This window comes from Podarcis cretensis (assembly GCF_951804945.1).
Source record: "Podarcis cretensis genome assembly, chromosome: 3".
Classification (NCBI taxonomy): Eukaryota; Metazoa; Chordata; class Lepidosauria; order Squamata; family Lacertidae; genus Podarcis; species Podarcis cretensis.
This window is the reverse complement of record NC_137172.1, coordinates 24,166,545-24,190,774: the sequence shown is the minus strand read 5'-3', so window position 1 is coordinate 24,190,774 and position 24,230 is coordinate 24,166,545. Positions and strand designations below refer to the sequence as shown.

The window sequence follows — 24,230 nt, the reverse complement described above, 5'->3', positions numbered from 1 at the left end:
GAGAAGACCCTGATGTTGGGAAAGATGGAGGGCACAAGGAGAAGGGGGCGACAGAGGACGAGATGGTTGGATAGTGTTTTCGAGGTTACCAGCATGAGTCTGACCAAGCTGCGGGGGGCAGTGGAGGACAGGAGTGCCTGGCGTGCTCTGGTCCATGGGGTCACGAAGAGTCGGACACGACTAAACGACTAAACAACAACAATATATACTGAACAATGAATTTTTTAAAAAAATACTAACACCCACTTGTTTATAGAGGTCTAGCACTCACAAACTCATAATAGTAGGGTGTGGACCTGCTCTATGGCAAACAACAGCTTAACACCAATGTGGGCTTGGTAAACACAATTATGGTGCAAACTCGTGCATTTATTTATATATTTGCAATCGCATGTATTGAGCGAGGTATGATGGCCAACATGAAAATCTGAAGCAGGAACTCCCACCCCACGCTCTCCTAAACACTGCACCCCAATGCCAGCGCCCTGCGCCCCATTTTGCAGAATGCACCTGAGTATCCCCCCCCCCCCCCGCGCAGGGTAAACATCCACCTGTCCCTGCTAGGCGCGCGCGCGCGCAAAAGGACCACGTACCCAAAAGGGGACCTACTCCTGAGCCACCCCCAAGTGGATCCCTTCCTCCCCCAGCCCCGAAGAGATATCCACCCGAGGGAACTTTTTAACCCTTCCTCTCCCGGGCCTTGGGCGCACACGCACGTCGGCGTGGACTGTGCGCTCTCGGCGTCGCCGGCGCGCAGCCAACTGCGCTCTCCGCCCTGCCCAGCAAGGCGGGCCCGGATGCTCGGCCTTAACCCTTCAGCTTCCCGCGGCTTCCTCCCTCCGCTCCCTTCCCCCACCGCCGAGCGAGAGGGCCGAGGAAGCGGCGGAGCCGCCTGGCACCCTGTTGTGGTGCCCGGCGTAGGTGGCGTCAAGGGCAGCGGCAGCAGCGCCGGCGGCGGCAGCAGCGGAGAGGGCTGGGCGCTCCTCCCCTTCCCCAGCCCGGCGTCGGCGGCAGCAGAGGAGGAGGAGGAGGAGGAGGAGGGCGCAGAGAGAGCGCAGACATGGCGGCCAACATGTACCGAGTGGGAGGTATGTGGGGCTGGCGCGGGGGGTCCTCAGCGCAGCGCGCCCCTCGGCTCGCGGGTTTGCCCTTGGACGCCGAGGAGGAGCAGGAGGGAGGGCCTGGCGCCGGGGTCCCGTGGGGCGAAGGAGTGCGGCCTCGCGGGGAGAAGGAGCCGGAGCGAAGGGGCGTGTTGAGCGGAGCCGAGCCTGGTGCAGCACCCGCCCCCCGCGGGGAACCCAGCCTCCTCCTCCGGATGCCTTCCCACGAGGGAGGCCACGGACCACCTGGCCAGGGAGGTGGAATTTGGGGAGAAGCCCCCCCCGCGCCGCGCTCCCCGGGAGTGGCAGTCTCTGCGCTTCCCCAAGGGGAGCCGGCCCAACTCTCCCTCCCTTCCCCATTAATGGAGGGGGGGGAAAGCTTCCGAGGCCTCCCCGACCCCCTCTGGCTAGAAGAAAGCTCTCCCTTCGCCCCTGGTGTGTGGGAACTCTTTCAGGGGCGAGGGAGACGCAGGGCGCACCCCCTATTCTGACATCACGTGTTCTGGGGTTCACCCCCCCAGCCAATTCAGCGTGGTCCTCAGCGCCCCCCCCCCCCGCAATATTTGCTCTCATGTGAAAATTGGCACAAGGTCGCAGGCCTCTTTTGTCTCATGGGATCCAGTGGGGTTGCTCCAAAGCAAGTGGAGTGGATAGGAAAAAAGGATAACTGGTTTGTAAAAGGATGGAGACTGGATAGGGAGAGAATTCTCCTTTTCGTGATAACTGAAACTGGGGAGGCGGTGGCCCCGTCCCCAGTTAAATTAGATGGCGGTAGCAAGTGCTTTTTCCGCACAGAGTTTAGTTAACCTCTGGGATTTGCTGCAGCAGGAGGTGGCGAAGGCCAGGGCTGGTGTCAGGGGTTGGCATCACACCAGTTTGGGAGTGGGCAGATGAATGGGCAGTATTGGAAGTGGTGAGAGCATGAGGTGAGCCCTCAGAGAGGCACTCCCCCCCTAGGGTATCCCCAAACCTGAAGCTGGCCTGACACTGGTTTAGAAAGGGTTCAGTATAAATGGTCATTGATCATAATGTACAGAAGTTGCATATCAGTAACAGTGTATTTGTGGGTTTCGTAGGAGCATCTAGGTGGCCTTTTTCTAGAAGTGGGATGCTGGACTTGATGCAATTTTGATAAGATTTTGAACCCCAAAGGGTAATACTAGAGGAATCTCTGCTTCTTAAGTGCCAATTCATTCAAAATGGCAGCACTTATTTTCTCTGTGTGATTGGCAACTTGGGTGTGGAGAAACTCTAATCTGAAATGGCCATTTAAATGGGAGGGCCACTTTCCTCTACATAGCTGTGCACACACAGCTGTGTGTGAGAGAATAATGTCTGCTTGGGTGAACCAACTTTTAAGGCCTGGTTCTCAGAATTTGCTCATTGAGGAGCATTTTGTTGCTGTGAGGTGGAAATGGGCAGGAGGAGAAAAACCATGTACACCACCTTCTGATCCTTGGAAGAAAAAGGTGGTATATAAATGTGATAAATAATACTTTTGAAGTGCAGATTTGGGCACAAGTGATGGGAATAGAACACCAGAGTGGTCCCCCACACAGAAAGCTAACATGTCAGGGAGACAGCATGCCAGACTGTCACCATTTTGTAAGTACACTTCTGGCAAATCTAGATACCAATAAGTAAGTACTGGCAAATTTAGGCTGTGCAATTAAAGTGGATTTGGTGCTTATGGCCAAGAAAATACAAATAATAATAATAATAATAATTGCAAGTATTTTAATGGAAAGAATAGTGTTGGGGAAAATGCACTGGAAATAGTGGCATTGTATCATAGGGTTGCCATTCGTCCAGAATTTCCCAGACATAATCTGGAATACTACAGTCGGAAGCAGTGTCTGTGCGGAAATCACTAAAAGTGTCTGGGAAAATCCAAACGTATGTTGTCAGCAGTGTCGTTTTTGGTGATTTCTCTTTAAAAAAGTTCAACATCTTTGCCAAAAAAGAGCTCAACAGTGATGTATAACCTCCACATGGATTTTGTGCAAACAAATCTGGATGAATGCTCAATAAACAGGTTGTCTGGAAGACCCCCTAGAACCTTTCTCCCTAACACTATTTATTTAAAACAGAAGTGAGGAACCTGTGGCCGTTAGTAATGCCAACTCCCATCCGCATCAGCCAGCATGGCCAGTGGTCAGAGATGATGGGAGTTGTAGTCAAGAAATACCTGGCAGGCCACAGGTTTCCTCTTCATGATTTAAGGTCTCAGCAAAAAGATCATTCCAATAATAAAGGTTAATAACATGGATAAGATGACTGTTTGTCTGGAAGAAGGTGCATAGCAGTTGAGTGGAAACTTTGGCCCTTTAGATCAGGGTTTCTCAGACTTGAGTTGCTGGCAATTGTGCATAGAAATAGAACTGTGCTGAGGGAGAACAGATACTGGAGAAGGACAGGCAGCTTGTGCTTGAAGGTTGGAGTGCTGAAGTCCAGCAGAGAAGACAGGAACAAAGAGACAAGACTTTTCCTTCTTCCAAGGAAGAAAAATAAGGGAGTGGAGGGCTATGAGGAAGTTTAGGGTCAGGTTGAAGGGAACTACAGTGGTACCTCTGGTTAAGTACTTAATTCGCTCCGGAGGTCCGTTCTTAACCTGAAACTGTTTTTAACCTGAAACACCACTTTAGCTAATGGGGCCTCCTGCTGCCGGAGCATGATTTCTGTTCTCATCCTGAAGCAAAGTTTTTAATCCAAGGTACTATTTCTGGGTTAGTGGAGTGTGTAACCTGAAGCGTATGTAACCCGAGGTACCACTGTACATCCTCATAGCACTTGACCCTCTGCTTCTTCTTCCAGAAGGGAAAATCCATGGATACTTTTGATATTTTTGTTGGCCTTTCTAGCATTCAGTCATTGGAGTCCCACCTGCAGCCTGAAGTGGTACATCCTGGATTCTGATTTAGTACATCATCAGTGCTTAATGAAGACTAAGCATGTCCCCAATAATAATAATAATAATAATAATAATAATAATAAGAAGTAAATAATTCAGAGAAGCCTGGCACACATGATTCCAAGGATGAGCCGAAACATACATAGCTTGAGTGGTGTGCCTTTGCACTCCTCTTTTTGTTTTGGATGTGCAGTCTTCCTAGGAAAACTACACTGAGGAACAACGAGTTTTTCCTGTTTCCCGTGGAAGCAGGCAGTGCCGGTTGGCAGCCTCTTGTGACACTATGGAGTCACCCTGCCCACTCCACCCACTCTGTTTATGGATTTTTTTAAAGAAGGCAAAAAGACTCTGGATAAGTGCACCAGGTTCCTGAACCCTGCTGAAAATCAGAGAAACAGACAAAAAATACCTGGAGCGCAATAGGGGGATGGAAGGGCAAAACTAGGAATTAGGTGTTTTAGGCTTGAGATTCCACCAGCTAAGAAATTAACTGTTGGCTTGAGTTGCACAGATATTTTATATTTTTGTACAAATGCCCCCTTATTCATGAATCGCAGAAAAACTACCCTGTCTTTACGGCATCATTGCTCTTTAAAGATTCAGTTTGGCCCAGTGACATCTTACCATATGAGGTAGGTTAGGCTGAGAAAGACAGCGAATGGTCCAAGGTCACGCAGTAAGCTTCATGGCTTAAGTCAGGATTTGAACCCTGGTCTCCCAGGTCCTAGTCAAACACTCTAACCACTACACCACATTAGCTCTCCTTAGCCACAGGTGCCTTAGATAATGTTAGGAATGCCCTGCCTCTTAATTCTCAGTCTGAGGGGTTGAGTGAGGTAAGGGAAGATGCTACCTGTTCACATGTATTATTTTAGTTGCTTTTGACTTGGCAAAGCATATCCTGTCTTTCCTGGCCCTTTCACGTAAGGAGAAATTGGATGGGTGGTTGCAGTATTTCTGTGAGGCTCTTTCCAATAGAGGTAATATAATAATCTGGATGCCCTTTCTCCTGTGTTGTAAGAAAACTTGCAATACTATTGCAGCTGCATTTTTCATGTTTTCTAGTGCCAGGAGACCTGCAATCATGCTACAATCTTCTTTATGGTGTGGGAAAGTGAAATCTTAGAGAAAGGCGGAGGCATGGCCACTTACCAGCTCACCTGTGGGGTAATTTTATCTTGCTCTGGGCAATTGCTTAATTGCACCTTTGCATTCCTCGCCAGCAGGAGCAAGGAACTGGAGTTGTTACCCTGACCTAATTGTGAGCATCTCAGCCGTTCTCTTAACAATTAATGAACTTCCTCAGCAAGCAAACTTGTTTCCTTACTTTCATCCTTGCAAAAGTGTATTGTCTTCTCTGTCCCATAAGCCTGAAATGGCAAATGATCCTTAACTTTCAAAGGGGAGCATTTATTCAGCGAAGTGAGTCAGATACTTCAGGTTTCTACACAAGGGCTAGGTAATCTGTGGCCCTCCAGATGTTGGATGTTGACTCTTCATCATTGGCCATGCTGTTTGGAGCTTATGGGCGTTTGAGCTTGGCAACATCTGCAGAATTGCCCTGTTCCCTACCTGTGCTCTACACGCTTCACCTGAAAACAAGTGGGACTTAACACACATACAATAAACACATTGTCAATCTAGGAAGTAGATGGATCTTTAGGGGATGCACAATTATACTTCCATGTAAATAATAGTATGTGTGAAGAAACGGGTCAGGTTTGAAAACATCTGCAAGTAGGATGGTGTGCAATTGTTTCAGTATTTCAAGACAGGTATGGAAGGGTTTGTAGGTAGTTCAGCGTAGGGGTTAGAGGTTGAACTAGAACCTTGGGAACCAGGTTTCAAGTCTTCACTCAGTCACTGGATAACCTTGGGCCAGCCACTGACTCTTGGTTTAACCTACCTGGCATAGTTGTTGTGATGCAGGGGCAAACCATGTATGCCCCCTTGAGCTCTTTGGCAGAAAGGTGGGATATAAATGTAATAATAAGAATGATAAGGCTGCCTTTCAATTTAGAGATGGACTTGTTGAACATATATTTCTATCTTACACAGATAGAGCGATACGGAGATATATAGGTAAAAGGTAAAGGTACCCCTGCCCGTACGGGCCAGTCTTGACAGACTCTGGGGTTGTGCGCCCATCTCACTTAAGAGGCCAGGGGCCAGCGCTGTCCGGAGACACTTCCGGGTCACGTGGCCAGCGTGACATCGCTGCTCTGGCCAGAGCCAGAGCCAGAGCCAGAGCCACACACAGAAACGCCGTTTACCTTCCCGCTGGTAAGCGGTCCCTATTTATCTACTTGCACCCGGAGGTGCTTTCGAACTGCTAGGTTGGCAGGCGCTGGGACCGAGCAGCGGGAGCGCACCCCGCCGCAGGGATTCGAACCGCCGACCTTTCGATCGGCAAGCCCTAGGCGCTGAGGCTTTAACCCACAGCGCCACCTGCGTCCACGGAGATATATATCTTAAATAAAATACTTTAAAAGCTGCAGATTGTCAGTACCGTCTTCTAAGAAGCAGTCTCCCTTTTCTCTTATGCAGGAAGGAATGCCTCTCTTAAGTTAATACACCTGCTACAGCAAATGCATGCATCATCTTGAAACAAAGTTGTCTTGTTTCAGAACCATTGTTTTTACGTGCATGCATATGAAACCAAAATCTTGTACTTTTAATCAGCTAAGATTCCTTTAGTTTAGTCCTATATTTTAAATCTCATCAGTCCTGTTTTCTTCATCTCATCGTTGAGCTGCCATAGCATAGTACAGGGTTAGCCAATGTGGTTCCCTCTGTTGGTTGGACTCCAGTTCCTATCATTCCTGGCCCAATGGCCATGCTGGCTGAGACTAATGAGAGCTGTTGTCTGAACGACACCTGCAGAGCAAAATGTTGGTTACCCCGGCAATGGTCTTTGAAAACATCTGCGCTTAGCCACGAACTCACTAGACGGCCTTGAGCGAGAACTCTCTTTAATCTCAGCCCTTCTACTCTTGACTTTTCAAACCGTAATATGGGACTGATGATGTTCACGCTGGCTTTGTTTAAATAATATTCGTCCGTTACTCATCCTCTCCTGTGCCTTGTATCTGTCCTCTCTCTTGTAGGAAGAAAGTGTAAAATGCTTCATGTGTTTCAAGCTACGGTTGTGATTTTTTTTTAAAGTGAAAGTATTATTGTTTTTTCTTTTTTGTGTGTGAACCGCTTTGAGGTTTTTATCTACAATCAAATGGCATATAAATCTTAAGAAAGAAATAAAATTGAAAGGAGATGTAGACTGCTGCTCAGCCTTGTAGGTCTATGACTGACCACCCTGTAATCCTTGGATAAAGGGTGGTATATAAACATAATAAACAAATAAAATAAATAAATATCTAGGAGGACAGTGATGGGGAACCTTTTTCTACAGGGAATAGTTGACTCATAAGGGAAGTCGTTTTGGTGCTGCAGCCACTGACGGGTGAAGCTTGGAACAAAGGGAGGGTGGAGGTTGCAATTTTTAGGGTTGCATAGTGCACTTTCCGTCTTTCTCTGCCACAGTAATTCCTCAAGGGCTACTGCATTAGGTGATTGGGTGTATCAACAACTCTCTTCTCTAATTTATTTAGGTTCTGCTTTCCTATAAGTGCAGTGCTGTGTACGCTTAACTCAGGAATGAGTTTTACTGGATATAATTGGATATACTTCTGAATGAACATTCATAGAATCAGTAGTTTAGTGGGGCCAAGCCACACTCCCAACATCAGTGCTGCTATAGTTTACCCAGATGGCATTTGGCAAGGTTACACAAATGCACCAGTGGAGCCAGCACTTTTCTGGTCTACCTGCATGGCTCCCTATCCAGGCCAATGCCATCCAGATAAGCTGCAGTGGCACTGCTCCATCACACAGCTTGGGGTGTGGGCTGTGAGCTGTCCCCACTGCCTACATCAGGCAGGCCGGATGTTTGGGACTACAATTCCCATCATCCCTAGCTAACAGGACCAGTGGTCAGGGATGATGGGAATTGTAGTCCCAGATATCTGGAGGGCTGGAGTTTGCCTATGCCTGGCCTACATTCCTGCTGAAGTCTAGTTAAAGTCTTACACAACCTGATTATTATTATTCAGATTATGAGTTGTCCAATCAGCGTGATGTTCCTCCTAGGGGGTCATGACCATTTCTTAAAAATTCAGACCTAAAAGTCTTCCCTGGTCCAATGCAGGAAGTTCCTTGCAACGGCCATGGCTAAGCCTACTTCCTTCAGACATCTTGCATGAGTCACGATGGATAAGGAAATTGTTTCTTGTTTCGGTTCTCAACTCTCCCTTGCTGTCCTGCACACTCCTTTGTTGACACTGCTAGTAACTGACCAGGTTAAACATTGCATTTGCTTTCCACTCTTTGGGGTTCAATCTCTTGAATATTACTTTTTATTGTCTGTGTTGGTCCTACAGAAACAGTGTTCATTTTCCCACTGTCTAACTACTTAAAGATTATTTAGAAACACATGGGGTGTGACCAGAAATTGAGAAATTGTTCTTCTTGTGTGAGCTGTCATTTCCTAATTCTAGCAGAACACAAGGTGTTTGATTTTAGCTTCTTTCTCTCTTTTCAGTCTGGTAATCTAGAATTATACATTACGTGCAGCGTGTATAATCTAGAAGTAAAACTTTGCATAGGATTGAAGCTTTAAATGTAGTAAGCTTTGGCTCCATGACTCTTTGGACATCTTGGTGCATCTAGTTATGCATGGATGCTTCTTGCATGAATTTTAGTATTTGGATTGTTTTTAATCAGCTCTGTTGGTGGTTTTCTGCAATGTTCCTTGTTCACCAGAGCACCAGATGTTGTGCATAGGAATGTCAGAAGCTATCTTATTATGCTGAGTCAGACCATTTGGTCCATCAAGCTCAGTACTGTTTACACTGGCTGATGGTGGCTCTTCTGGGTTTCTGGCAGGGAGCCTTTCCAACTCTAGCTGGAGATACTGGGGATTGAACCTGAGACCTTCTGCATGCAAAGCAGATGCTCTACCACTGAGCTATGGTCCTTCCCTCTAAACCTGGCCATGCCTCATGCTGGGATATTACGGAACAGATGCTGCAGTGAGATAAAGGCTTTGGTTGGGATCAACACAGTCCCTTGTTCTGGAGCTCTACAGAATTCTCTCAGTTGGTAGAACACGAGGCTCTTAATCTCAGGGTTATGGGTTTGAGCCCCACATTGGGCAAAAGATTCCTGCATTGCAGGATGTTGGACTAGATGACCCTTGTGGTCCCTTCAGGCTCTACAATTCTGTGATTTTAGACACAAGTGGAGTCTCATTTGACTTGGGATGGGTGAATGCAGACTGTGCAAGAAGCAGAAGAATATTGGTATATGGATGTATTGTGTTAATATTTCAGACAATAGTGCTGACTAAAAGAAGCTGTGTTATGGAAGGATAGTATTGCAGAAATGTTAACTCTTTAAATGATGGTTTGTAATAAGCATTACACAGATTAATTGAGTGGTTCCTTATTCTTATGGTTGTCTTCTATCTCCACTGCCAAGAGGCAACATACCTTTGAATGACAGCTGCTGGGAATCACAGGTGGGGAGAGGGCTGTTGCACTCGGGTCTTGATTACATTCTAGTTCGCAATCCCCCCCCCAAAAAAAAAAACAACAACAACAGAGCAAGCAAGAGAGAGAGAACATGAGAATGAACCATGAGACTGTTGTTTTTGCTTCCGCAGACTATCATGGCTGCTATCCCTCTAGTAATAAGTTCATGCTGCCTTAACTTTAATTTTTTGGGTTGCTAACTTTCCAGGGTGGGCTGGTTAGGAAAAGGGTCCCATCTGGTGGAAAGTTTTATACATCATCTTAACTTTGTAGCTGTGATTCACAAATGGTTTTCTAGCACCAGATTAATTCATTTCAATTGCACAAAACAAATTCTTCTAGTACTGGTGTTGTATGTGAATCTCCCACTGTGTAAAATATAAGCCATTGTATAAATCTTTGCGGGGCTGAATCGTTAGTGAGGTTCCACTTGGTTCATCCTAGGAGAGGCAGAAGAGAATTTATTCATGAGCTATAAGCATCTAAAAGCAATGGATCCAAACTACAAGAAAGAAGATTCCACCTAAACATTAGGAAGAACTTCCTGATAGTAAGAGCTGTTCGACAGTGGAATTTGCTGCCAAGGAGTGTGGTGGAGTCTCCTTCTTTGGAGGTCTTTAAGCAGAGGCTTGACAACCATATGTCAGGAGTGCTCTGATGGTGTTTCCTGCTTGGCAGGGGGTTGGACTCGATGGCCCTTGTGGTCTCTTCCAACTCTATGATTCTATGATTCTATGAAAACATAATAAGCTCACATATTTTGTTAGCCTTGATTTAAGGCTCTGTGATCATAGAAATAATGGCAATGTATGCTTGGATTTTAAGCATGAAGCTCTCGGGTTTATTTTTCAGATTTATTCTCATACTGTTTTCTGCAGAACTTTAAATATATTTTCGCCTTTTCATTACAGATTATGTTTATTTTGAAAACTCTTCAAGCAATCCATATCTGATCAGGCGAATAGAAGAACTTAATAAGGTACTTGAATATGCAATCTTTTGTGCCACTTGACAAAGAGTTGAAGCCCTCCACAGTAAAACGCAGAGATGTAATTCTTTTATAAAATAGGGAAGTTATTCTCCCCCCCCCCCAGCGCTTGAGTGAAGTTTGTCAAGAAATGCTTTTTTTTCAGGGCTGCGTTTTAGAAAATGAAATATACTTCAATCTGTGCCACAGCTGAAAAAAAAAAAATAAGCCCATGCCACCTAATAGATCATTTGGGTTTGTTTAAATGAACTGTGATTTAGTACTTGTATTCTCCTCCCCTGGCTGCTGGAATCCGGGGGGGGGGGGGGGTGCAGGATCCAACCTGCTGGAGACAGTCTGGAAGTGTGTAGAGAGTATAGCACTCAATGGGAATCCATAGCTAGGTGATTATAGGGGGAGCCTGCAAAGGACAGATGCCAAGAGAACGAATGTCAGAGTGGAGCAGGACAAGGATTAGCTAAGCACACGGGTCACAGATAGAGCAGGTGACTGCCTTGCACCTAGTAACTGCCTGAGCTGAGCCTTGCATATTGATTGGCACATGCCCGGGAGTCTGAACCAAGCCACTTTTGCTTTGGTGAGGAGTGACTCTTTGATGGGGTTGCAGTCTGACTTGGAGCCCAGCAAACATTAGGAACCAGGGAAGCTTCCTAACAACAACAACAACAACAACAACAACAACAGTAGTAGTAGTAGTAGTAGTAGTAATTTATATGCCACCCATGTGACTGGGCTGCCCCGACTACTCTGGGTGGCTTCCACAAATCAAACACATTAAGCACAGTAAAAACATCAAACATTTAAAAACTTCCCTATTCAGGGCTACCTTCAGATGTCTTCTAAAAATCAGATTGTTGTTTTATTTCCTTGACAACTGACTCATACCAAGTCAGGCCATTGACATGCACTGGAATGTGCATCTTACTGCAGATGCTGTTTATCCGTGCTGCATTGCTTTTGATGGGATGCACATTCTGAAGTTTAGTATTGTCTCCTCTTACTGGTAGTGACCAGGGTGGATTTGATTTAAATAAAATTGATTTAAATCACTAGTCAGTAAGACTTGATTTAAATTGCTAGTCAGTAAGACTTGATTTAAATCATTTTTTTTTTTACAGAAAGACTCATTGTTGCTGGTGTAATCTTAATATTTACAACCAGAGGAAGGTTTCATTTTTGGAATAATGACTTTTCAGAGTAGTTTTTACAGTTATATCAAAAATTACTGATTTGGTTATACCATTAGAAATACAGAGACAGATAATTATGAAATTATTGTGAGGCTTAATAAGTTAACTGTTTATATTTGGACAACTTTTCTGCTGTATTTTATTGGAAGGAGAAAAATAATCATTTCCTTAATAACAATTTAAACAATTTATTTAACTAAAGCAATAACATTATAGTATATTTATCCATGTTTGTTAACTGATGTGGTTAAACGTTGTTTTTTTTAAAAAAGACTTAGACTGAGTTTTAGCACACATGAAAACTTAAAACAAATCCTTATTTCCTGATGAATATCCTTTGGACGCAGGTGGCGCTGTGGGTTAAAGCCTCAGCGCCTAGGACTTGCCGATTGAAAGGTCGGCGGTTCGAATCCCTGCGGCGGGGTGCGCTCCCGCTGCTCGGTCCAGCGCCTGCCAACCTAGCAGTTCGAAAGCACCTCCGGGTGCAAGTAGATAAATAGGGACCGCTTACCAGCGGGAAGGTAAACGGCGTTTCCGTGTGTGGCTCTGGCTCGCCAGAGCAGCGATGTCACGCTGGCCATGTGACTCCGGACAGCGCTGGCCCCTGGCCTCTTAAGTGAGATGGGCGCACAACCCCAGAGTCTGTCAAGACTGGCCCGTACGGGCAGGGGTACTGTCAGAGCTGCCTCCAGGTCCCAGCTCACAGAGGACCAACGCTAGGCTGTAGTTATGTACAAAAGTCTTTATTGAGATTCAGTTTCCATTTTAAAGCCGCAGCGTGCAGCTCTACGTCCCGAAGTCCCGTCTGAGTCTCCTCCCCTTCCACACCAGTTTAAGACTCTCGCTTTGCTCCACCTCTTTCTAAGTTCCTTTCTCCTCTGGGCCCTCCTGCCCGCTAGGGTCTCATCCTTCCTGGACTCCTCTGACGCTGACCCTGACGATTCTTGCCCCTCCTTCCGGCGGGCTTTAGGACCTGGTTCCCTATCCGGGCTACCTTCTGTGCCGCTCGCCTGTACCTTTGAACTTGGCGCGCGCGCCCAGCCTGCAACTTTCCTCTTGACCGTTAACTCGCTCTCCGATTGAGGCGTGGTCAACCCTGACTCATCTTCTCTCGCTGGTGGTGCATATGTGGGCTCTGACACCTGGAACTCCTCCCCCCCACTGCGCTCTGGTGGGGAAGCTGGTCCTGATTTCCAACTGCTGCTCTGGGAGTCCCCGCTGGCCCCTTGCTTCTGGGGTGTCCCCCTTGGCTCGCCCCTTGCCCTGCCCATCGGCGCCCCCTTCTGTGAATCTTCCGATTCGCTGGAGAGGCTCATGGAATCTCTCGGGCTGCTGTCATATTCTCCTACGCTGCCCTCGGATTGCTCCCCCTCGCTCTCCATCTCTTCTCCTCCCTGCGCTCCCACTGAGTCCCTGACAGGTACCTTTACCTTTACCTTTATCCTTTGGATTATAATGTAACTTAAATAGAAAACTGTCTTTAAAAAGATTTTTCCTTCAAAAGCACTTTATTTTAAAAAACTGATTTAAATAAAAAAAATCTGAGTTTTTAATTTATTTATTTTTAAATCACTGATTTTTATCCACCCTTGTAGCAACTCTCCAGGGTTTCAGGCAGGGGTCTCTTCTAACCCAAGGGTGGAAAAAGTGCTGCACTGATGACTCCCCAACAGGAGCAGCCACCTTGGAAGAGCAGTAGCGTGGCATCTCCTTCCCACACTGGCTGTTCCTGCTCCCCAGTCAGAGGATGCAGCAATTTGGGAGGCAGGGAAACGTTCAGCTCTTCAGATGTTGTGGGATTACAACTCCCCTTATTCCTAGCCAGGATGGCCAGTGGTCAGGGATGATGGGAGTTGTAGTCTTAACAGCATCTAGAGCAGCGGTTCTCAACCTATGGGTCCCCAGATGTTGTTGGACTACAACTCCCATCATCCCTGAGCTCTGGCCTTGCTAGTTACGGGTGATGGGAGTTGTAGTTCAACAACATCTGGGGACCCACAGGTTGAGAAAGGCTGATCTAGAGGGTGCCAGGATTCCTATCCCAGGATTAAGGGATGGGAATGGTTGGCCTGATAATCTGCCACATGGTCAACCATAAAAAAAAGATGGAGATAAACTTTGGCTGGGGGGAATGGGACGGACGGACTAATGAGGTGGAGGTTTACTAAACAATTAGTGCTTTCCCATAGCCAACTTTTGCTGGCCATGTGTTCCACAATTGTGATACATTGATTTGTTAATGGGTTGTGTTGTTTTTGCAGACTGCCAATGGCAACGTCGAAGCAAAAGTGGTGTGCTTTTACAGACGCCGTGACATCTCGAATAGCCTCATCATGCTTGCAGACAAGCATGCAAGTAAGTAGATTGTTTCCTTCAGAAACAAACTGCATGGATTCTGCAGTTGTTTTCTGTGTGCGTGTACTGGAATGTGCATCTTCATGTAGATGCAGTTTATCCACAGTCTGTTGCATTTTAAGTGCACACCCGCCTGCATTCACGCACAGCTTCACTCACACCCCTAGGGTGGAATTCAGCTTTTACCCTTTGCTTTGTTGCTTCTGGAAAGAAGGCTGCTGATAGCGATTTGTGCCAATACTTCTTTACTCTGCAGCCCTCAGCAAAATCTGCTCTGAAGTGTTGAGGGACCCTGTAGAATGGATTTCTTAGGATGAAATGCTGGTTGCTGAGAGCTGTGCAGGGTCAGAGAAAAATCCCCCCTTTTGTTAGTGAACTGCTATGCTGAATTGATAGCCCTTCCATTTGAAAAGTATTATTTCCTCCTTTTTATCGGTGACATAGTTGACGGCTGAATATCTGTGTGGCTTTGCTCAGCAATATTGTATGTTTCTTTTGTATTTATCTACGCAGTGACAGAATTCACGATTTGGTAACCAGGCCTCGCCGTGTCTACGCCTGGAAGGCCGTAGTTTCTTGTTGCCCGTGTGAACTCTGTTTTTGTATATGCCATTGAAGAGATTGTTTTCGTTCAGTTCTAATTGGTAACGATAGGAGCAAGATATTTAGCTGAGGCAGAACTGAAAGTTTAGAACTTGACCCTCTGCCAATATATATATATATATATATCTTGATATTCTGCCAAAGAGGGATAGCTTTAATGTAGTTTGCGGTTTCTTTATCTTTCGCAACAAGGCTTCATTATTTCATGCATAAATAATGTGCTAAGTTTTTGGAAATTATCATGGCAAAATGCCGTATTGATTTCCGCCCTTTCCTTACTCTTCCTTTCTTATTCTTCCTTTTTCATTGCTTTGTAACACCCATCCAAGCATATCAAGCTATTTCCCAGTTTTTATATTATTTAGTTAGTTTATATTATGTTTATATTTAATATAAATATAATATAATATTTAGTTTATATTTAGATATTTATATTATTTATTACATTTCTATACCACCCTTCATCCAAGGCTAACAAGGCAGTTTACAATATTAAAAACACAGAAATACATACCATAGTAACAAACACAAATAATACCCCCCCCCCCAGTTTAAAAGGCCATAGATTATTTAATGAGATCATGGGTAAAAAGACAGTTAACACAGTGTATTCATTGTAGAGTAGAGACCAACAGACTTCTGTCTTGTGGGATCCATTTAGTTTTTTATTACAACCTTTAGATCTTCCAACTTGACCTGGTGCAAAAGGCATACACTTAGAATTCTGAGCCAAGGAGTCAAGCAAAAGAATTGAATGGAGTTCACTGGTCTTGCACATAAATATCCTTTCTTGGTTCACCCCAGATTCCTTCATTTTGACAGTATAATTTAGAGCAAGAGCTTAGTTATTTTGTTGCTATTACTAAACAACTGAGAGTCAGAAATAATATCAGATCTACCCAGAGATCTCCCAGCAGATATTTTGCCCATCTCTTGTGTAGAGACCTAACACAGATTGTTCTTTCTATGGTTATAGATTATTTCGATGCTGCTTTTCGGCCAAAAAGACTTCAAACGTGGCTCACAAAGGTTTTTGTTTAAAGTGCAATTTAATACAACAAAATCCAAGCTTTAAACAACAACTAAAACCCCAATTTTGACCAAACTGCGGGAGGCAGTGGAGGACAGAAGTGCCTGGCGTGCTCTGGTCCATGGGGTCATGAAGAGTCGGACACGACTAAACAACAACAACAAAAGCCCAATGGATACATGTACTGGCCCAAAACCAAAGGAATCAAGGGGTGGGGTTGTTAGAATTCCTGCTCCATGGCTGCAGTCATGGGATTGTTGTCTATCACATGATGGTGTATGTTTTGACTCCACAAAGTTGCGCAAACCTCAGGATCTGGCTGGACCTCCAGAACGGATCCTGTTCGCAGCTGGAGGTACCACTGTGTAATCTTTGTACACAACAGCTGAGCTGTACAAATCAGCAAGTGTACACTCTTCCACACAAACACTTGTACATGCATAGAAATAGGGATATTGTTACAGATAGGTAGCCGTGTTGGTCTGCCATAGTCAAAACAAAATAAAAAAATTCCTTCCAGTAGCACTTTAAAGACCAACTAAGTTAGTTCTTGGTATGAGCTTTCGTGTGCATGCACACTTCTTCAGATAGGGATATTGTGTTCAGTGTAACATGTGAATAAGCCTATTGTTAAAGCAGAGTGGATGTTAGCCTGCTCAGTGCTTTGGATTTGATTGGTATCTCTGAGAAGTTTGGGGGACAACTGAGAAGTAAACAAATAATGGAATGGAATGTCATAAGTTCCTTGTGAGCTGCTTAAAAGTGTTGGACATTTCGTTAAGCTCTGAATAACAAGGAATTAACAGCACAGAGTGCCTGAACACAAGACGAGACCAAAAGTCCATTGAGTTCAGCATCCTCTTTTTGACTTTGGCCATGGCCTTGCAGATGCCTCTAGGAAGCTGAAGAGCAGAGCTTAAATGCAATAGCTGTTTGTCATAGTTATGTCCTATCATCTGTTATTCAGAGATAGAGTGGAGGGAAGCCTGCCTAGCAGTTTAATGTGAGCTTCTCTGAACTTCTTGAAACAAATAAGCAGAAGATTGAACAAACAAACTTTCTGTAGTATTTCTTTAACGGTGGTCATCTAATAATTCTGCTTTATTTGGTTTTATTTTGAGGAAGACATGCTGTGCCTCTCCCACCCTGGGGGCGAGGACATAAAGGAACACTAATAATGAGTTCCTTTCCTTGACATAATAGCCATTTCTCCCTTTTGTGAATGACAGTGTATAATTAGTAGTTGACTCCTGTTCATGAGCGTCTCATTAACCAGATTAGTGTCAACTCTTTAAGTACAGAGCAAAAGTTTTATATTGTCATAAGCACACAATAGGCTTATTTTAATGAATGGCTTGTTAATATATTAATGAGATTTGGGAAAGCAAAGCTCTTGTAAAGGGGATTTTATTCTGCAGACCTCCATCCTGTGTAAATACATCTGTTTACCAGCTTTGTCTCATTTCATACCTAGAATTTTGCATGCTCCAGTAGAAGTGCTTTGTATTTATGTATCATGTCTGCATTCAGAGTTTTAAGGCATGGGAGAACTCTTAGTATCTTCCTACAAAATGCATACAGGAAAGTAGGGATATTACAGGCAAGTCATTGCCTTTCAGCTGAATTCATCTCATGGGGTTGGAGATCCTGTGTTCCTCCAGAGGTCCTGTCAGTCCCAGCTAGAATCCCTGATGGTCAGGGGTGATGAGAATTGTAAACTATCAATGTCTCATGTATGTTGCCTTCAGCTCCTTGGAGGAGGGGAATGACACTTATAAGGTAGATAAAGAGACTGAAAGCTTTTCTAAACCAACTTGGGAATCCTTTAATATTTTGTTGGCATTCTGTGTGTCTTAGGAGACAGTGGAGGAGTGCACCTTTGGGGGTGAAGTCAAACTGTTAGAGAGGTATGGCACCTGCTGTAGCTGTAGAGACTGATACAGGAGAGACCTGTTTTGTTTCAGCTGAGGCAGACAGCTGAGTCTGCCTCAGCTGAAAAGGCGTCCAGTTGTGCTGCTGCAGATGGACCATTGTGTGTCTTCTCTCTGTATTCTTCCCAGCAGCCATTCTTCCTACGAAGAATGGATCTTCCTATAGACGCATGACCTGACCCTGTCTCCAGGCATTCAGGTGGTCCGCAAGGGATTCCCACATGGCGAGGTTAATGTTGCCAGCCTTCATGTCTTATTTGCATGTCTCATTCTTTGTAGCAAAGAGTTGGACTGCCGATGGGCCTGGTGCCTGAAGCCCGCTCCCCATAGAGCACGTCCTTGGGGATTTCCATTTCCATGACATTGAGCCAACTTTCTGGAGGAGGAAAGAGGACAATCTTAAAAATAAACACATACTTTCAACAGTAAGGCTTTTAGGGGAGTGACCAGTAAAAATAGTAATAACAATGATTCAAATAAGGAAGCAATGTAAGGGGAGGGGGACAGTGAAAAGCAAGCTTATACAAGCAGCTGAAGCAGGAAACACACCAAGGGCATAAAACAGGGGCAGGGAACATAATGCAGCTGGTACAGGATCCTGAGCTCCCCTATCCTAAGCAGGCTTGTCTGGCAGATGAGTGGTTGATGAGTTACCAGTGGTAACCAGGTCTCAAGATGTAAACCACCCCTTGTGCCCAATCAGTCATATCTTGCTCGCAAGAGAGGCACGTAGTTGTGTGTCACTTCAAGCACTTTGTATCATCAGGCCACGTTGGCTGAAATTGATCCCACTAATAGTGTTGGACACCTCATTAGAAGCTGCTGTAACTATCCCATCAATATGGTGCTGAAGGAGAGTTACTTCATTCTCAAACAGTTGTGCAAACATGTCACAATGGGCCTCTGAGGGGTGTAGCAAAGTGTTCTCCAGGCGCAACAGCCCTCTTATGTGAAAATCAAGAGATCATGTAGCTGCTTCCCACCAAATATCTTCAGTCCCTGGTGGAACTGAATAGAGGGAATGAGGTTCAGGGAATCATGTGTGGCATGGCTGCATCTAGGATACAGTTTCTTGCTGCATAGAGAACACTCAGCTATATATTGTACCTGGTCCTGCATAGGACCAGGTACAATATATAGTTGGCTGGCTTTGGCTTTTCTCCCTCTGATAGATACCACCGGTTCCCAGCAATGATAACTGTAGCTGGGAGGAGGAGGAGAACTATTGATCTGGAGAAAGTCTAGGAATGATGGGCACCTGCCTGGTGGCCTCCTTGGCTTTTGGTGGATTAGATACATAGAGTTAATCAGTGTTGTTTTATGGTGAACAGGAGGGGACAGAAGTTGGTAAGTGGGGAGTAGAGCTAATTAACAGTGGATGAGAGCTGAAAGCTGGGAGGCGGGAGCAGGTTCAAGCATGCCACAGTAATGAAGTTCATGTTTATAGGCTGCAGATAATGCCCAGTCCATGGCTGACCTTACCTAGGCAATTTAGATATAATGCTCACAGGAAGCTAATGAGCTCATGAAGAAGTAAGGGAAGGTGGCAGCATTTTAAGAACACACAGGCGTTTTGCACTTGCTGAATGGTTGAAGTTTTCAGCCTAATGGAATTCAGCTGAAAATTAGAAATTTGCCTCTGTTTAACTGGGAGGAATGGCTTAGATTGGCCGGCTGAACAAGATGAAGATAGCCAATGGATTTCAAACTCTTGGTGAGTTAGAGACTTCCCCTGCATGTGAAGACCAACTCTGATGGATTACACAGACAAGACCAATAGTGGGTCCAACAGTCAAGAAAGTGGTTTCTGCATGTGCTATAGAGGGGCAGATGGGGTTCGTCAAACTGGAAAGATAGCCTATCAAGGAGAAGGAAAACTTTGATCCTAAACTCTTCACTGCTTTGTGGGATATCTTTGGGAGAAGAAAAAGCTAAGGTGTAAACCCTACACAAGTCCAGAGTGGAGTCCCAAAAATGGTTCAATGGCACTTATACGCCACCTCCTGGCAACTCCTGCAGCTAAGCTGGTGCCAGACATATTACTCTGCTTTCCTTTGGATGACATCAGTGAGGCCGAGATGGAGTCTTGTCTTCTGGGCAGCTGAAGACCTCCATACACGCTGCCCAGGCTTGTGCTCTGGGAAGGTCACTTCAGTGCTGCTCACGCAGTGGCTTGACTCCACCCCAGAGGTGCACTCCCTTCTCTCTTGAGACAGACGGATGCCAACAATAACACTGAAACGTTTAAAAAGATTTTTACTATAAAAGCCTCCCCGCCCCCCGGCCACTCCCAAGTGTGTCACCATTGTTGATAGAGGGCATGCAGTTGTAAGGGTGGTATCGAACTAACATGGCCCATGAGTGCAAGGATTTACACTTGTGCTATGGAATGTCCACCCTCTCCTCTGCCCATACATATCTCTTAAAAAAGAGGGGGGGGGACACAAAATATGATTGTGCAAAGAAAAAAATGCTAAGAGGGGATAATTTGCCTTCTATCCAGTCTGCATAAGCTTCTGAGAAATTCTACCGAATAATTTTGAAATGTACTGATTTCATTAGCACTTACTTCCATCTAAGTCTCGTGATAAAGACAAGCATATGCTTCCAAGTATGAAGACTCTATAAACTGTGTTGGAAATGGTTGTAATACATATTCACAGAAAACTGGGACAGGAAGGGAAGGGAACATTCTTCGAATGCAGAGGGTTGTTGTTTTTAATTCCTGGCATCTCCAGGTAGGCCTGGCAAGGGGGCAGGGGCTGTCTGAAACCTCAGGGTATTATTTTTGATTTGTTGATTTAAGCTACTTAGCAGACTTAAGCAATTTTAAGCTTGACTTAAGTCCCAAGGTGTTCAGTAATTCAGGTTGATCCAGCTTAGTATTTTTCTTTGGTTTCTCATAAAAGCAAACACAGCCTGCTATCAATCCACCCCAGAAAATGCCTGAACAGAGTAGGCTATATATTTTCCCCCTGCATTTACACACTTGTTTGGCAGTTAGGAAAAAAAGTAGTAAGTTTATGATAACATTCTAGCCGCATTCAAAGGCTTGTTAACCGTTATCAGCATAAAAGAAAGCATACGCACAGCATTTCCTTTTTCCTTTATCTTTACTGGCTGACTCCACCTGGAACTTTCATCCCTTTATAGATTTTGAATTGGCTGTTATGTTGGTACTGGAGAGCGAGGGCTGAGTCAGATGTTCTTGCCATGCAGAAGTATCTGGTCCATATGGGTTGGCGATCCAGACTGCTCTCCCAGACAATGCACAGGCTCTGCTGTGGCACTTTGAGGGACTTCCCTGAATTTCATGGTTGTGTGTATAGTACAGTGGTGCCTCGCAAGACGAAAAGAATCCATTCCGCGATTCTCTTCGTCTAGCGGTTTTTTCGTCTTGCGAAGCAAGCCCATTGACGGATTAGCGCTATTAGCGGCTTTTAGCGGCTTAGTGGATAAGCGGCTTAGCGGCTTAGAAAAGGGGGGGGGGGAGGAAAAAAAAACCCGCAGGAACTCGCAAGCCCATAGGAAATTTGTTTTGCGAAGCACCTCCAAAACGGAAAACTCTTTCGTCTAGCGAGTTTTCCGTCTTGCGAGGCATTCGTCTTGCGGGGCACCACTGTAAATAGATTAGAGGGAAATTAAATGCGGAAAGTTCAGAGGCGGTGATAAAATTGCATAGTTGACAGTGGTAATTCACAGAACAGCTGTTTGATAATACAGGCATCCTGGCATCGGTATGGCAATTCATACATGTAGCATGATTAAACCCCCACCCGCCCAAAAACCTTTGTCCCAATTGCCTACGATTAATAGTGTTAAACCTCTTAATGAATTGTAATATATTGGTGTGGTGTTGCTTTCCTTTTGAAGTTAAACAGAGGAGTTTCGAAAGGAAAGCCACTTTAAGGGCAGTTATAAAATATCCCGGGTGCTGAAATTTAAAGTGCATTTGAAGCACATGGCACCCCACAAAGCATCGTGGGAACTGTAGTTTGCAAAGGGTGCTGGGAATAGCAACCCTGTGAGGGGTAAGCTATAGTCCCCAGGATTCTTTGAGGGGGGAGCTGTGTGTTTTAAAGGTGCTTAAAATATATGTGTGGATTGGACCAATTTTATCATAAAAGCGGTGCCTAAAACAAAACGTTTGCAGTGTATCCTTATCTCCTAGCAGCGGGGTTCCTGCCAGTCAGAAATGCTGTCATCTAGGATACTATAAGCTATGGGTGTTCAACCAGGTGTTCTGCTCCCCACTCCCACACTCCATTCCCATTTCCAACTGATATTCAATATTCCACCGCCACTGAACTTTTCTCACTCTTCATTGGGCTGTTTTGGGGGAGGCGGGTGGGGTAGTTACCGCTTTAGATGTTTTAAAATATTTTTTTTGCTACTTCTGCCAAGGTCAAGAGTTTCCCCAACCATAGCGGTTCCTCTCCTTCAGTGACCTTATTTCGGCACCATTTATGTTGGCACTCATCACCTGAGTTTTGCATTAGAGGGAGCTGCTTTCTTGGTTTTTTTATTATTAGTTTTACTTTGTATTTTATTGTTTATACCACCCTGATTACATTTATGTTGATGGCAGAAGCATTTTAAAACTGCAGGAGCCGTGCCATTCCTTGGCATCTCAGTATTCCTCCCTTCTCACACCCATTCTATGGCTGCTGTTGTGCAACCTACCTTCTCGGTTGCTCTCCTGCCGCACCCTGACATCATGCAAATCCGGTATTGTGACGAGGCACGGCACATCTTCCAGTTTTCTAGATTTATGGTCTACACCTAATTAGTTGCAGCGTTATTGCAACCTTTCTCCTCTTCAGCAGTTACTCTTGCTATACAGTATTTTTTATGGTGCTTGGCAGGTTCTCGCTGTATCTCTTTGTAGAAATTGCCACTTTCCCACTAACAGTCACACAGAAAAATTCGAAGCTTCTCCCAGTTGTTATTTGTAAGTAACCTTGTATATGCTCCACTGCCAGGAGTTGATGTATATATTGAGGGATACAGTGGACGCTCCATATGGGATGCACGTTCGCAACCCACAGCGTTCGCAACCTGCGCATGCGCAAAGTGACATCTAGCACTTCTGCACATGCGCGACCGCCAAAACCCAGAAGTAACCCGTTCCAGTACTTCTGGGTTTCGGCGGTCCGTAACACGAAAAAACGCAACCTGAAGTATGACTGTACTACAAAATAAATAACTTTGTCATAGTTCAGTATTGAACTCTGATAACTGATTTGTTAAACGGTGAGATGGCTGTCCCATAATGCTTGTGTGATTTATTATTTCTTTATCTTCCTGTGATCCTGCATGTAACTTGCAGAATACGATTGTGTATTTCTGTTTTCTTTTTTTTAAAAAAGTATACATTCAACTTAACTTTCAGCTTGCACTTTTGAGTTCCTGTTCTTTAAGGTTCCCCTTTTCTTCTGTTTACCAGTTGGAAATGTATCAAATGTAAAAGAGAAAGCAAGGTGGCTTGGTTTTAAATAACTTTGATCTATATATCTGATTGAAACAAACAAGCACAAACAGTTGATTAAAATCAGAAAGTGAAGCAGAAATCCTTGATTAAAATTGTTGTCTGTTTGCCAGGGCATTAAGATTGTGACTTTGGGTTTCATGGTGAGTTACAATTAAAGCAGGAAGCCTCTTAATTAACCAGAGTTTCGCATTATGATCAAACTGGGAAGCCATGGTTACCAGAGATGGAACCAGACAAGGTATTAAGATGTAATTTGAAGTTGTCTTAATATACTGGCTTGTTTTAGTCAGGTAATGGTGTGGCAGGGTGGTGCTATCCCACACGTCTTCTGATGGTGGTGTTTCTGTTGTTTACCGGGGCAGGGGCAGAGTGAATCTGGCAATGTTGACAGTGTGCCCACATAGGCCTGACTTGGTCATCGCCTTGTTGCAGTGAGTAGGTGAGACCCAGTAAAAGCTACTTGACAGTGGAACAGACTGTCCACTGTAGGGAGATGTTGGACTCTCCTTCCTTGTTGGTTTTAAAGCAGAGGTTGGATGGCCACCTGTCATGGAAGCTTTAATTGAGATTCCTGCATCGCAAGGGGGTTAAACTTAGATGATCCTCAGGATTCCTTCCAACCCTATGATCCCATGATTCTACGCTGTTGCTCCTGAAGGTGCACTCATACAAAGAGATGCAGATGCCCTGACTATTCCTGCAGGAAACAGTGTCTAGTAATAAGCATTCGGATTTACTTGCAGCTCACACAAATGGTGAAGCAAAGGGACTTATTGTGAACAAAAAGCTTTTGCATGTTTTGGCTTAGAATTTAAGAAGATATTGTCACCTGTTTTGGGTTTTAATGTATAAACGGGCTTCTAAAAAGTTGTTGACAGGTTTATCAATGGAATAAGCTGGGATAGTTTGGAAGTATGTACATCAAGGGGATGTGTGTGAATGGCCTCTGGTGCCTTACAATTCTGAGACTCGCCTTAAAATGCCAGGTGGAATTGCCCCCTTCAAAATATAACTGATTTCCTTTATAATATGATAAATTTATT

General features: G+C 44.8%; 1 protein-coding gene across 5 annotated transcripts in view; it reads left to right on the top strand.

The window, feature by feature from the left end:
- The first annotated feature begins 834 nt into the window (after positions 1-834).
- The window catches only part of MTA3 (metastasis associated 1 family member 3), a 126,984-nt gene continuing 103,588 nt past the window's right edge, over positions 835-24,230 (top strand). For 3 of the 5 annotated variants that reach the window (XM_079968658.1, XM_079968660.1, XM_079968659.1), the window contains exons 1-3: positions 839-1,088; positions 10,511-10,578; positions 14,039-14,132. In XM_079968658.1, the coding sequence (XP_079824784.1) occupies positions 1,061-1,088; positions 10,511-10,578; positions 14,039-14,132 (190 nt within the window). In that variant the 5' untranslated portion in view covers positions 839-1,060. Of the gene's footprint in view, positions 1,089-10,510; positions 10,579-14,038; positions 14,133-24,230 lie in introns of all 5 variants that reach the window. The other 2 variants (XM_079968656.1, XM_079968657.1) reach the window with 2 other exon arrangements.